Source organism: Parus major, unplaced genomic scaffold, assembly GCF_001522545.3.
Source record: "Parus major isolate Abel unplaced genomic scaffold, Parus_major1.1 Scaffold306, whole genome shotgun sequence".
NCBI classification, from domain to species: domain Eukaryota; kingdom Metazoa; phylum Chordata; class Aves; order Passeriformes; family Paridae; genus Parus; species Parus major.
Window position 1 is genome coordinate 130,334 of NW_015379275.1, and position 15,658 is coordinate 145,991.

Below are 15,658 nucleotides of genomic sequence, written 5' to 3' on the forward strand. Positions count from 1 at the left end.
CTGCATCAAAAATGATACCTTAGGTCACCTGTGACAGGAGTTCATGGGTGTTTTGTTAATTACAAGCCCATCAGGTGACAAGGAGCTAAGTGCATAAGAAATGGAGCATTTATTAGTTAAACAGCCCAGAGCAATCTCAATTGACACGTTTAGCCAACTAAGTTCTTTTAGCGATTTTATTGCCATCACATCAACATTAGATGGCAGCAAATACCTGTACATTAATACATACAGGGCAGGCATTCAGAATACTGAAACAGGGTGACAACTGTCCAACATCAAACCTTTCAAACCGGAAATCCAGTTCAAACCAAATCAGTCCCAGGTCCTGAAGAACCCTGAGAACCTCTACTTCAAAACAAGCTGTCCTGGTTTAGGGCAAATTTGGGAGAGAACCTCCAATTGGGGGTCCCCCCAGAAAAGCAAATTCAAGTGACCCATCCCCCCAACTGGTTCGGGAAAAAGATTTCCCAAAAAAAGAGAAAAGTGGAAAAAACTGTTTATTTAACAGAAGTTGAATAATATTAAACAATAAAACCTCTTGCTGTTCAATGAGATGGCAATTCCAGAAAAAAATGTCCTTTTCATGTGGTGTGGCTCGGCTCGCTCAGGTTCTTATCAGTCCCTCCGGCACTGGAAAGTGCCAAGGCCCAGGCCCCGGTGTGTCACAGGAGTGAGCACCTGGGGTTTGTTGTTTCCCAGTCCAGAGCAGATTTGAACAGATCCAAGAAAAAGGAAAAAAACAGTCTAGGGAAACTTCTCTGCCTCAGCTAGCTAAAAACTAACTAAAAGCAAAAGAAAATTCTGTCCTCCTATCTGTCCATGTTGCAGACACCATCCAGGAGCAGGATGTGGGGGAATGAGTATTTTTCTTCAACACAAACTGCACGTGTCTTCTTCCCCTCCGTCGGTCTCAGAGCCAGTCTTAAATGTGCAGAACTTAATATGTAACATAGACCAGGCAATTGGGGATACAAGCATCATAAAGTCACCCCAGGACATTCCACCCCTTTATCCCCATAGAGTCAACTTATTACCAGAACTACAAATATATTCTAACTCTACAAACACATACATTATATACAGAAAAGGGCAGTGATATTCAGCAGTGATATTTACTCATGGTTCTCACCCAACAATCAGATCTCCCTGAGGTACACATTGTGTTGTTCCATCTTTCTGCATTTCTGCAAACAATGAATGGGTTTGTCTGTATTCAAAGCAGAATTGATCCAGACTGTCTTTTCAAGTAAACCTCTGACATGTACTACTGGGACTTTGTCTCCATCTACTGTCTGCAGGGGCTCAGAGTGGGCAGGGCCTGCTCGGTTGGTGGAAACTCAGGTGTTGATAACCAGGTGGCCTTTGCTAGATGCTGCTCCCAATTTTTGAAAGATTCCCCCATCCAATGCTTTTGAGGCAGTTTCTAACAGTCCATTGTTAAAATGGACTCTACTTTCTTTCTACTCCTCTACTTTCCCAGCTGCTGGTGCATGATAACGGATATGATACACCCACTCAATGCCATGTTCCCTAGCCCAGATGTTTATAAGGTTCTTCTTGAAATGAGTCCCATTGTCTGACTCAATCCTCTCAGGGGTACCATGCCTCCAAAGGACCTGCTTTTCAAGTCTCAGGATGGTGTTCCAGGCAGTGGCATGAGGCACAGGGTAGGTTTCCAACCATCCAGTGGTGGCTTCTACCATCGTGAGCACGTAGCGCTTGCATTGGCGGGTTTGGGGCAGTGTGACGTAGTCAATCTGCCAGGCTTCCCCATACCTATATTTGGACCAATGCCCACCATACCATAGTGGCTTCAACCGCTTGGCCTGCTTGATCGTGGCACACATCTCACAGTCATGAATAACTTGAGAAATACTGTCCATGGTTACATCCACCCCTCAGTCTCATGCCCACTTACAGGTGGCATCTCTACCCTGATGACCTGAGGCGTCATGGGCCCATCGAGCTAGGAACAACTCACCTTTGTGTTGCCAATCTAAGTCTATCTTTGCAGCCTGATCCACCTGCGCAGTGTTTCGGTGCTCCTCATTAGCCCGACTCCTGAGGACATGGGCATCTACATGATGGACCTTCACAGACAGTTTCTCTACCCTGGTAGCGATGTCATTCCATTCATCAGCAGCCCAGATTGCTTTTCGCCTATGCTGCCAATTGGCCCTTTTCTACCTTTCCAGCCATCCCCACAGAGCATTGGCTACCATCCATGAATCAGTGCAGAGATAGCACTTTGGCTTTCACTTTCAGCAATGTCCAGGGCCAGTTGAATAGCTTTGAGTTCAGCAAGTTGGCTTGATCCACCTTCTCCTTCAGTAGCTTCTGCAACCTGTCATGTTAGCTGCTTTCCACTTCCGGTTCATCCCTACGATGCGACAGGAACCATCAGTGAACAGAGCATAGCATGTTTCTTCTGCTGGCAGTTGGTTGTACAGTGGAGCTTCTTCAGCCCATGTCACTTGTTCCTGCTCCTCTTCATCAGTGAGACCAAAGTTTTCACCTTCTGGCCAGTTTGTAATTATCTCCAAAATCTCAGGGCGATTCAGTTTTCCAATAGGGGCATGCTGTGTGATGAGATCAATCTACTTGTTCCATGTGGCATTGGTGGCATGGTGGGTGGAGGGAACATTTGCTCTGAACATCCACCCCAGCACTGGTAGTTGGGATGCCAGGAGGAGTTGTGCTTACATGCCAATCACATCTGAGGCAGCCTGAACTCTTTCATAGGCTGATAAAATTTCCTCCTCTGTGGGAGTGTAGTTGGTTTCGGACCTTCTGTAGCTCCAACTCTGGAAATTCAGTTGTCAGCCTCAAGACTCACCAGGCATCTTCTGCCAAAGGCTCCAGGACAGACAATGGCTCCCAGCCGCAGAGTAAAGCACATTCTTCACATCTGGTCTTGTCATTGTCCTGACTGGGCCAAGGGCTACTGCATGAGCGATCTCCTGCTTGGTCTGGGCAAAGGCTTGTTGTTGTTCAGGGCCCCACTGGAAAGTGTTTTTTTTGCAGGTTGATCAGGTAGAGAGGGCTCACAGTCTGGCTCTATTCAGGAATATGCATTCTCCAAGAACCTATGGCACCCAAGAAAGCTTGTGTTTCCTTCTTGCTGGTTAGTGGAGACATTGCAGTGATCTTGTTGATGACACCGGTGGGAGTCCATCTTGCCACTTTACTCCCAGGAACTGGATCTCTCGAGCAGGTCCTTTAACTTTGCTCTTCTTGATGGCAAAACCAGCTTTCAGGAGAATCTGGATGATTTTCTCTCCTTTCTCAAAGACCTCTGCAGCCATATTCCCCCGCAAAATGATGTCATCAACATACTGCAGATGTTCTGGAGCCTCACCCTTTTCCAGGGCAGCCTGGATCAGTCCATGGCAGATGGTGGGGCTGTGCTTCCACCCCTGGGGCAGTTGGTTCCAAGTGTACTGCACGCCCTTCCAGGTGAAGACAAACTGAGGCTTGCATTCTGCTGCCAGGGGAATGGAGAAAAATGCATTGGCAATGCCAATAGTGGCATACCACTTTGCTGCCTTGGACTCCAGCTCGTACTGGAGCTCCAGCACGTCCGGCACAGCAGCGCTCAGAGGCGGAGTCACTTCATTCAATGCACGATAGTCCACAGTCAGTCTCCATTCTCTGTCAGACTTGCGCACAGGCCAAATGGGGCTGTTGAAGGGTGAGTGGGGTTTTGCTGATCACCTCTTGGCTCTCCAGGTCATGGATCATCTTGTGGATAGGAATCACAGCATCTTGAGTTGTTCTGTACTGCTGGCAGTTCACTGTTGACACGGCAATTGGTACTCATTGATATTCCCCGTTCAAACTCCTACTGCAGATGGGTTTTCTGATAGTCCAGGCAAGGTGTTCAATTGCTTGATCCCCTCTGTCTCTACAGTTGCTATCCCAAACACCCACCTGAGTCCCCATGGGGCCTCTGTGCCAGTCACAATAGGGTGTTTCTTCCACTCATTTCCATGCACACTCACATCAGCTTCCACCAAAGTAAAGTCCTGTGATCCCCCTGTCATGCCAGCAATAGAAACAGATTCTGCCCCCACATGTCTTGATGGGATTAATGTGCACTGTGCACCACTGTCAACAAGGCCTCATACTTTTGTGGTTCTGAAGTGCCAGGCCAATGAATCCACACAGTCCTAAAGACATGGTTTTCGCTAGCCTCTACTTGGCTAGAGGCAGGACCCCTCTAAGCCTGGTTATCCTTCTTCTTCTGCGCATCTGTCTTGGAGGTTCCTTCAAGGGAAGTAGACACAGTGTCATGATCATCATACCTGGCAGTTTAGCTACAGGCTACTGGAGAGGCTTTTTTTTTGGTGGAACTTCCTCTCTGAGTCTTGCTGTCTTCCAATTCAAGCATCTGTTTTGCCAGAGCAGCAGTAGATTTTCCATCCCATCTCTTCATGTTTTCTCCACAGTCACACAGGAAGAACCACAGCTCAGCTCATAGCTTTTTCTCCTTATCTGGAGAACTTCTGCATTGAGAACCAGGGCTCCTGGTCTGTACTGCCGAGATTGGAAGAAGGTCCTCCCTAAGTTTCTTGTGATTCTCCTCTATCTTATCTTCTAATTTCTGCAAACATGTTTCCACGGCTGCAATTCTTGTATGTGTGGGGCCATGCACGGCATCTGCATATGCTTGAAGCCTCTTTGTCATATCCAGCGTGGTCTCCTCCCTGTCATCCCACTTCATCTTTGCTAAAGCAGAAGTGTATTCTTGTGGCCCAAGTCATACAAGTTTTCGCCACATCACGGATGTACATGGTACCAAGTCTGGATTCCTAGTGTTCTGGTCATCTAAGAAGACAATCTCTACCGCTGCCATTTCTCTCAAGCATTGAATTCCTTATTCTATGGTCTTCCAATGATCTCTATATACAGTTTGCTGTATATAGAGATCATCTGAACACACATATCTTTGTGCCACACTTCCCAGTATCTGTTCCCAGAGACTGTGAGGGTCAGCCCCCTTCATCATTCCTTGGTAGATAACTGGATCATGCAACAGGGATTCCAGATGCCTTGCTTCAGTACCATTCAGAACTGTAGCCTCACCTGTGGTGCCCCACAGATGGACTAACTAACTAATTATAGATTCATCAAGTTGTCAAGTGTAATCCTTTCTTAGGCCACGAAGGTCCTTCAGGGAGAAGGGCTCACTGATTTTGGGCCTTCTAATTTTGTGTCAGTTGCTGGTCTTGAGGGTCCTTCCCCTGCATCACCATTATCATCATCTACTGGTCGATCGGTTTTGGTTTTGAATTTCATGCCTCTCATGGAAGGAGCAACAACCATTGGCTTAGGCTCACTGTCTGGTTTATCTGCTGGCTTGGGCTCACTGTCTGGTTTAGCTGCTGGCTTAGCTGCAGCCTGAGCGACTGGGGTAGCTGCTGATTTATCTCCCTGACACATAGTATCTAGCAGCGTGCCATAAGAATACACTAGGGCTTAGCTTATTGCAATATTTTTCTCCTTAAAATCATCATAGCAATTCTCTTCCAGATACTGCCCCACTTCAGCTGGGTTCTGAATTTGTTCACATGAAAATTCCCAGGATGGGGATTAGAAAATTTCTTCAGGGGCCAGCCCATTTTCTCCCATTCTCCACACCACTCAGAATTTTTCACCTGGATCTACTTCTGGGGCAGGGGTCTCATCAGCTCCTCTGGACATCTCAGCCCTCACTCTAGAGAAGTTGCAGACCATATAGAGGAAGCTAACTAGATAAAATACCAGGTAAGTGGTGTCCTTAACACTCAGGAGAAACTGAATATTCTCAAAAAGGGACATAACAGATTCAAAGGAGAAGAAAGCAAGGAAAGGCTGAAAAACCTCATCCCCTGCTTCTCCTCTAACAAACCGTGTGCAATTACTAATAAACCCCCAAAACATGCTACTGGGACTCAGAGGCAGGGTCGGACGAAGAAACCATAAGCCAAATATACCTGGCACAAACTTCAGTACTTGTATGAACTTCATATAAATCATTATCACCGAGCCCTGTACAATAGCTATTCTAATCCGTGCCCCTCTACTGTAAAAGCTTTGTGTTAGGGACAATACTGGAGCTATCTCTGGAAAAGAAAATAAATCCAGTTTTGACCAGAAAGGTATTAAAACCTCAAAAAAGTCTAGGGACCAGAACCACAGGAAGACCTCCACCCTGAGAGACACTATGAATTCAAACATGGCTACTGACTGCTTTATCCCAATACTAAGTACAACCAAAATGAAATTAGCAATCAATACAGGTTTTTTCCACTTTCTCAAGCCATACATTGGGTGCCACTAACTGTATTTGTCCTGGTTTAGGGCAAATTTGGGAGAGAACCTCCAATTGGGGGTCCCCCCAGAAAAGCAAATTCAAGTGACCCATCCCCCCAACTGGTTCGGGAAAAAGATTTCCTGAAAAAAGAGAAAAGTGGAAAAAACTGTTTATTTAACAGAAGTTGAATAATATTAAACAATAAAACCTCTTGCTGTTCAATGAGATGGCAATTCCAGAAAAAAATGTCCTTTTCACGTGGTGTAGCTCGGCTCGCTCAGGTTCTTATCAGTCCCTCCGGCACTGGAAAGTGCCAAGGCCCAGGCCCTGGTGTGTCACAGGAGCGAGCACCTGGGGTTTGTTGTTTCCCAGTCCAGAGCAGATTTGAACAGATCCAAGAAAAAGGAAAAAAAACAGTCTAGGGAAACTTCTCTGCCTCAGCTAGCTAAAAACTAGCTAAAAACTAAAAGTAAAGGAGAGGTCTGTCCTACTGTCTGTGCTGCAGACAACACAGTCCAGGAGCAGGATGCGGGGGAGTGAGTGCTCTTTCTCAACACAAACTGCACGTGTCTTCTTCTTCTTCCCCTGCTTCAGTCTCAGAGCCAGTCTTAAATGTGCAGAACTTAATATGTAACATAAACCAGGCAACTGGGGATACAAGCATCATAAAGCCACCCCAGGATACAAGCAAAAAGCCTAACCAAACCACCAAACAATCAAAACTTAAAAGAATACACCAAGCGCCATCCAAGGCCAAGCCTTTTTAAAGCAAAGGACATACATGTCTTAAAGTGACCTCAGATGGGAACTCCAAGGCCAGCAAGGGATTTATTGATATCACAAGAGGTCTGTTTGTCACTGCCTACAGTTCACTCCATGACTGCTTATGTTTTTTGACCCCTGCTCCTCACCCTCCTCCTGCAAAGATTGAGTTTGTGCAACTCTTTCAACTATCATGCACATTAGCATTATTTGCCAGAATTTTAGGATATCAAGGGTGGATTAAAATTAAACATGACTGGCATATTTCCCTGATAAAAGTAAGAAAGAGAATAATATTTTGAAATATGAGACTTCACTTTTCCTTTGGATCATTTTTCTTAATTTCACAGTGCAATCAGATCACTGCAACACAAAGGTTACAGTGAAATAGGAAGAAGGACTGTTAGGTGACCACTGGTATAAAACACGATAGATTCAACACGATGGAAGAGGCTGACTGTATCCCATTGCTTGACATCACACCCTCAGGGTTTTCATTGAAGGCTACTGAACATGGATCACAAATGATCATATTTTATTTCCTGGATGGAACAATCCAGCTCTGCTAGAAAATGCAGCTGGAGGCATGTCAGCACTAGATGGGGGCAGAGCATCACACCAGCTGAATGTATAGTACATTCCCTTTGAGGCTCTGCAATTGGAAAAATCACTGGCCAGGGAAACAATTTAGGATTCCCAGACTTACTGAACTATTATGGCATAAGTGAATGCAAGATGGCAATCTTGTTAGAAGAGATAATAAGCAATCTAGTTCATTTCAGTGATATGTGTCACTACATTTCACTGGAGTTTCAGAATTTCTGGGATTTATCTAACAAGACAGCTAATTTTTATTTTTTTCCTCATTTTTAGTTCCAGTACTTCTCAAGAGACATCCAAGAATGTAAAAATCTTAAAAGTACATCCCACCAACAACTAAGAATACTGCAAGATGGCAGAGATGCTGCTCAAGAAGACAATGCACATTGCACAAGTACATTTCAAATATCCCTTCACGCAAAAGAGTATTTTTTAAATTTTTGGTTCAGTGCCTTACACAACTCATTAGCTAGGTTAAAACTTCAACATTAGAACACTAGAACAACAGGAGCTATTAATTAAAACCAGACAAAATTGGTTAAAAAAGGGTAAGAATAAAACTGGTGGTATCCAGTAAACAGTGTTTTCATTTCACAGAACCAGTTCAATCCATACAGAGTAATCTGCCTACCTACCTCCTTTCTGCAGCAGATAGATGGGCACAACATAGAGCATCACATGCTGGATGTAATAAATCTCCATTTCAAATGGAAGCTGTGGAATAAGGAAAATATTTGTAAGTATATCTCATCACTAATAACCAAATTCCAAGGAATGATTCACTTTCTGACACATGACAATGCCTTCAGTTATTTTATCACCTATGTATAAACAAACATTAATGGTCAGTGCCTTGAAAGTACAGGTAACTATATCCATTCCATCCCCCTTAATACAAACACAGCACTTCCAGAATTAGCCAGAAGCACAACAAAGTGGAATAACACAAGATTGCTCTTTCCCTTTATTTGCTAGTATGAATAACCAATAACAATGCAAACCATTCAAGTAATTAAATCAGAAACTACACACACACACCCACAGCATAGAAGTCTTGCCACCTTAGACAGACATATAGAGAACTCTATAATGAGGTCTTTTAAATATAAAAGTATATAAATACATATATACAAGTAACTACTGAAGAGGCCTGTGCAAAAAATCAAAATACCTGATTTATATCAACCTACATGCATGTATGGAACCGCTAAGCTTGACCAAATATAGGTTAAAATATAAAATTACTAGTCATTTATTGGTTTTAAAGACAAGCTGCAGAATTATGTGTAAAAAAGTTACCATTTAATAGCAAATCACGTATTTCTCACCTGCTGCCAACTTTTGGGAAATTATAATTAGTAATTTGTGTGTTTATTTGAATTAGTGTAATTTCTAAGAAGTCAGACACTTAAAATAATACTAAAAATAACTTCAGCCATAACTGTGTTTGAGCCTTCTAACCCAGACCCAACTATTTCTAGTTCTTTAACAGTTAGAAAAGGGGATGCACTGTATTTGGAAGTTACTGTCATCTGTAAGTACCTTAGCCTACATCTATTTATCACACTAAAACAGCACATTTAAAACTGAACAGTAGTGGAAAATACTCAAAAATTCAGAATTCAGCTTTTTACTGCATCTGACTTACAGAGCTGAAAAGCCACACTGTTGCAATATTTTTCTGAATTCAAAATTGGACAATACCACAAGTATGAAATCTCATGGGAATAATGAAAAGCCTTGGTTCAAATGCAGACTTGTCCTGTCATTTTTCAGCCAGAAGAATTCAGACACAGGACCTACCACTGTGGCTTGTGTGTTGGGAAGCAAGGAGTGGGAAGAAAAGCCCTCCTTTTCTATGACTCTTCTGAGACACTGAAGTCACAGCCTTGAAACTGAATGTCACTGGTGTTGGAGACAGGCATGTGACAAAACACACCAAGGTTCATGCTCAACACCCAACTTTTATTGAGTCCTCTTCTCCTTATACAGTTATGAAGGTTTGTATGGTTAGTCCCAACTGGCCAAACCAGTTGCCACCTGGCCAAACCGGCCAACAGCTGCCCATGTCCCCAGTGGCTTCACCTGATCCCAAACAATCAATACTGGCTGAGTTACATAATCAAGGTATTCATATAATTATTTGTTTCAGTTATAAAATTGGGATTATTTATAAGTGTGAGGCCTTCAGGCCAGCAATTAGGCACGACAACTGAAACATTACACAAGTTTCTACAGCAACAGAAGAGAGATTGAAAGAAAGCTTGATTTTCTGCCTAAACAGTAGTCAAACAGTTGGTAAATAACATAGTGATCTTTTAAATTCAACTACAATTCTTATATTCTATGTTGAACATAGAAGATTCTAAAACCAACAACTGGATTATGCTAGTCCTGGCATTTGCCCGCTGGACACTGTGTCCTGATGGCTACCTCCAAGGTGGTCAGCCAGCTCCTTTAGGGACTAAGCTAAAACAACTCTCTCATAAAATCTTTTGGGTTATTTCATTCCAAGTATTCTGAATCAAAACAAACACAAGCAAGGTAACAGTATGCAAAAGCAAGAACTTCATGAAAATTGTGAGGTTTCCTAAATCTGAACCTTTCCTGCTGTCCTTCATTGAACAACACAGAGAGAAAATTGAGGGAATTAAAATTATTTGGGATGGGGCTAAAACAGTAATCCTAACTGGAGAAAAAGCTGTACTTCTCCCACTTCAGAAACAATTGCTCCCGATATAAACACCACAACATGAGGCACTTACTCCTGTCTAGGAGCATTCTCCATTTATCTTTGGTGTCAAAAGGGCTTCCACAGCCATGGAGATATGAGGATCTGTTATACAAACACTGTGTGAGGACACTCTTGAGAACAGAGTAACAGTTGTTATGCTGCAGTGGTGTTGACAGTATTTTTTTGTGTGTTAAACAAAACATCTTTTTCACCACTTTAAAAGATGGTTTGTTCTGAAGCCTGGTTGATTATGGAAGTGCATTTCTTGCTATAGAGCTACAGAGTTGCAGTACAACCATGCACTCAAGTTGTACAGCCAGGCTACAACAGAAAAAGCTGTACTGAACAACTCACCTGCATCTTATGCCTTGTCCATAAACAGTTTTATCAAAAGATTCACTCAGCATAAGCGCTTTTCACATGCAAGGAGAAACTGGAAATGAAGACGAGGCACAAGGTATCACCCATCAATCAAGGATTTAAAGAATCTCTTTGTGAAAACAAGACTTCATGTTCTAACTTAAACCAAACTGGCCAAAGAGAGCAATGAGATCTTTCCATGCACTGAATTCAGCTTTAGAAAAATCTCTTCAAGGCAGGAGTAGAGTGGAGCCCAGAAGTCAGATATTTTGAGTTCACCCCAAAAGAGAGTGGACATAATACAAATTAAGATTAAACATTCAGACACAGTAGTTGGTTTTCAGTGGGCTTACAGGTTAACACTTTGTTCTGGTTTCTGACAGTATTTAGTTATTTATACCCTGGCTCAAGCACTGCACAGTGCAAGAGCTTCACTCTCTACAAAGACTGTAGAGTGTGGCAGAAAAGGAATAGGACCTCAACTCTCAGATTATGGTCTTTCCTGTAGTACATCTAGAACGTAGCCCAATAAATACCAAATGCTGTACTGTACCAGCCAACTTCTTAGACATCATCAGTAAATTACACACTCATACCATTTTAATGCACAAAGCATGTATAAATGCCCAAATATGCACAAACATTGGTTTTATCACCTACCAGCCACGCAAGCACAATCTCTCAAAAGCCCCCCACTGTTCCAGTTAGATTAAGTCAGTTTAGAGATGACAATGTGCTACCACAACCCATTCCACTCTGCTGTGCATGCATAGCCATTACAGGGAAACTATTTAGTGCAGTGAATCATTACTCTAACAATCAATAACAATGCAGCAGCCAATGATTGAAACATACATGGAATGCACTCAAAGTCCTGCTCAGAGTATGATTCTGCTCCTTACACAGATTTAGAATGCGGCTCTCTCAGGCCAAATAGTTCTAAGAACAGAATATAGCAGCTTCTGGAAACATTGAAACTCTACCATCTCAGCCATGTGAGCTGACACCCATGTATACAACACTACTGGCATATGTTCTGTTTTTTACTTTATCTATACCAACATTTTCAGGACATCAGCTTGCAAAAAATTCCCACTTTTAAACCAGTGGAAAGACTTTTCTCTAAAATCTGATGAATGCAACACGAAAGCCCAAGCAAACCCACTTACTTTCCAAACAGAGTCTTTGTGGCAGTTAAATGAATTTACATGCACAGCCAGGTTATCAGGGCCTACACTGTGTGCCATAGAATATAAAAACAGAGTAAAAATAACTATTTCTTCTCCTATATATCATCTTATATCTTGCCAGCTTCCTTTTGGGAGCCTAACAAGCCAACTCCCTCAGCATCTTCTTCTCCTTTATTTCTGAAAGGATTAGAAGAACTCACAAAAGCACTGATCGGACAAGAAACAGTTTTATCTTTATCCAGTGCCTATCCCAAAGAACAGAATTTAATTCCATCAGCACATGCAAATAATGTAGCAAATAACTGCAATATTTAAGTGTCAAACAAGTACAAGTGGGTGCATTTGCTGCTTGAGTCTGTTAATTGTTGGCACCTCAACCTCATTCCAAGGCAGGAAAATATTTTCTTGGAAAGAACAGACTGGACTGACCTCCCCTTTCAGGCTACATTTTTTTTGAACACTATCTCAGGTGCCTGTTATAGTCCAACAAGATTTTGAACTGCATTGTTTAGCACAGTTTGAATGAAAGTTTAAAATAACAGAAGGGAGAAACTTTCTACTGTATTTTCAGTGAATATCTCAACTCTCCATTTTCACTACTTTCAATACACTACTGTTTTAAAAGAATTTTAAAATTACTGAGGTTCTAAAACAACAACAACAACAAAAAAGTTAACAGATACATTACAAGAAAATGAAAATCATGAAATTATGCCAGAAGCTTCCACTTCAGGATAACTTAACACTGAAGCATATTTACAAAAAGACATTCACATTTCATTGAGTAATGTAATTGGCAGCAAAAACACATGACCCTAACAGACTGTGCCACAAAATGTAAGAGGCGTTCTGGAAATTACTTTGAAGAAATTAACACTTACAGCTCAAATGCTGATACCCACTAAAACATCCATTGTCTGCTGAAGCAATGATTGGCTCTCATTCTGAATGACTGAATCAAAAGTTTTTCACTTAAGTATTACAAAACCAGAGTAGCCAGCTCAGAAAAAAATGAGTGGGTTTGGTTTTTCTTTTAAATTCCTACTAGGTTTTAGGAAACATTTATTGCTCTCAAGGCAAGGTCAGTGTTAAAACCACAGTGAGAGTTGTGGAGCAGAATGTGTGTCTGCCATGAGAGAATGTGGATCAAGGTAGTGCTGTACAACATCACCCACGTTATCATACGCCAGAAGAAACATGGAAAAATGAAAAGCCTGGCAAGCAGCTTAGCAGCTTGGCCAAAAATATCCTAAATTGTAATTATCTATCAAGTACATAAGTTACGTTTTATTAGTTTTGTATATGTAAGTTATATATTAGTTATATATATTACGTACTAAGTTATAATTATGTAATTAGTACATAGTTGTAATTATTCAAAAAATATTTACTCTTAGACAGTATCTTTTGGCTACTCTGTTCCCAATTACAGGAAAAATTTTATGAGTAGTCTGTATCTTTCTTGTTTAATCACCACTGCCCTAATATGAATGAGATCTGTGATAATGGCAGAGAAAATACAAGCTAATGATTTATGAAATAGTTCAGTATATTTTTCCTTCAAAGGTTACCCAGATCAATTTTGTCATGCCTAAGGGTATATTTACTCAAAAACTAGATGGTTTTTAATGCAAAATAAAAACAGTTTTTCTTATCGGGAAAATAACACTTGTTTTATTAATTTGTTGCCTCTTCAACAGTACCAAGTTTTAATAAAATGTAATTGCAAACTTCACATAACTGTATGTTTCTACTTCATCTTACTTAGACAGTCAAGACTAACATGTGGAGAGGCACCAACAAAATCTGAAATAGAGTCTGAAGCCCACAGCCATTTTGTTGATAGTATTAATTCAGCCACTATTATGGACATAGTTTGCTTAAGCATAAAGTACTTACATCTATCTTAAAACAGACATTCAAGTAGCTGCAACAACAGATTTTTGCAGATAAATCATATGAAAAAAATTATAAGCATATACACCCCTCTACACATGCATGGATAACAGCTCTTGAAATAAACCTTAGAAACACTTAATTCAATTCACACTCAAAATAACTTTTTTTCACATTTAACTGTCAGTAGGTTTAAGAATCTCACTAGGAACACCAACAGACTAATTTTTTTGTCCAGGAGACTGAAGTTTTACAGTAGATTCCAAAACTTGCATGGGAAAAAAAAATCTGCTGTGCCTAATCCTGGGGGAGAGGGAATGACAGCCAATAACAACATTTCACATTTTCCAGGCCTGGGGAATCTTACATTTACATAGAGTTTGAAAAGTCTGAAACTGAGTTTTGACCACAGGCCATAAAGTAAACCTGTGAAAGCCTCTTTCAAAGCCATCAAGCTCCATTGGTGGCTAGACTGGAACTAACACTCAATACAGCAGTGCTGTCTTTTCACACTGAGTTATAAACATCCAAAAATCTATGATTGCTATTCTTGCTCCACTGTAGTGACCAGACATCTACAGCCCAGTAAAATGTACTTTAAAGGCCAAGCAAAGCAAACACCTGACATCTCTCCAAAGATAATCTTTTGGAAATAAATGAAAATGGAGGAGAAAACCACAGTACACTCACCAGGCGTGTATTAACAACAGGAAACAGCAATGCTAAGAGGGCCCCATTCAGCATATGCATCTGCAACCTTACAAAAGAGATGGGATATTATTTTCACAGATGGAAATAAAATGCAATATTTCCATGTATTTTATGTAGTATCTCTTCAACAAAACATAGCAAGAGACTTAAAAAATTGTTTGGGCTTCACTTTGAATTAAGTCACTATTAAATGCAATAAAACTGGACAAAACCCTATCTTCAAATACACACCTAAAGAATTTCCTAAAGTTAGGACTGCTTTCTATAATGAGCTTTGGATTCCTAGAAAGCCTGGACTGCCCATAATCCTGTTCATGATACAAGCTGCTAAATAGTTAGAATTCTGCTGTTAATTTGTCTTACAGAGTTTAAAATAGCATCTTTGATAAAGGGTTTTACTCTTCTTTAATGCTCTGCATGAACAGCTTCAAAGTAAAGCTTTAAGAATTTGAAAGTCCCTTTAAGAAAAGAATTACATTTATCAAAATGCAACAGCAAGCCCTAAGCAAAGCACAAGGCAGGAAAGTAGTGTTACACACCACAATTTGTATAGCATTCAAATTCAGCCATCTTTTTTCTGAATTACTGTTGGATCACAGGAACAGAAAATTAGTATCAGAACTGTTTCAGTCTACTTTACATCAGACACAAAGTAAAGAATAAACTGTCTCCCACCACTGTCTGTCAAATTCCTAGGAATTTAAAAGTAACTTGAGGGAGGAAAAGGTATTAAAATTTTAAAACAGATTTTCAAATATGATTTGTATGCTATGTATAATTTGCATGTCAGGGTGTTAGAAAAATATATACCCATTCTGAAAAACAACAAATATTGTGGCCTCCACTCTACAACTGGTCTTTAACAAAGATTTCCAGGACAGCACACATACTTTTCACGTTGGCCAAGACAGAGATGCTAATACAGGTCTTTGTTCAGCATAATCCCTGCAGAAATAAGGAACAGCAGGGAAAAGCTGCAGAAAGACTGTCTAAAACATCCTCCCAGTATAATTTTTGCCTAGACTAAGACAAGGAAGAACACAGTTTAATGTCACGGTGGCAACTACAGCCATTTCCAAGTACCACTGCTTGGGAAATACCAGACCG

General features: G+C 41.1%; 1 protein-coding gene across 3 annotated transcripts in view; it reads right to left on the bottom strand.

Annotated features, from left to right (window-relative positions):
* Nucleotides 1-15,658, bottom strand: part of TMEM164 (transmembrane protein 164) — a 41,805-nt gene that overhangs the window by 10,784 nt on the left and 15,363 nt on the right. For 2 of the 3 annotated variants that reach the window (XM_015615985.3, XM_015615984.3), the window contains 2 exons: nucleotides 14,531-14,597; nucleotides 8,296-8,374 (listed from right to left, as the gene is read on the bottom strand). In XM_015615985.3, coding sequence (XP_015471471.1) covers nucleotides 8,296-8,374; nucleotides 14,531-14,597 — 146 coding nt within the window. The remainder of the gene's footprint in view (nucleotides 1-8,295; nucleotides 8,375-14,530; nucleotides 14,598-15,658) is intronic. The other variant, XM_015615983.3, reaches the window with a different exon arrangement.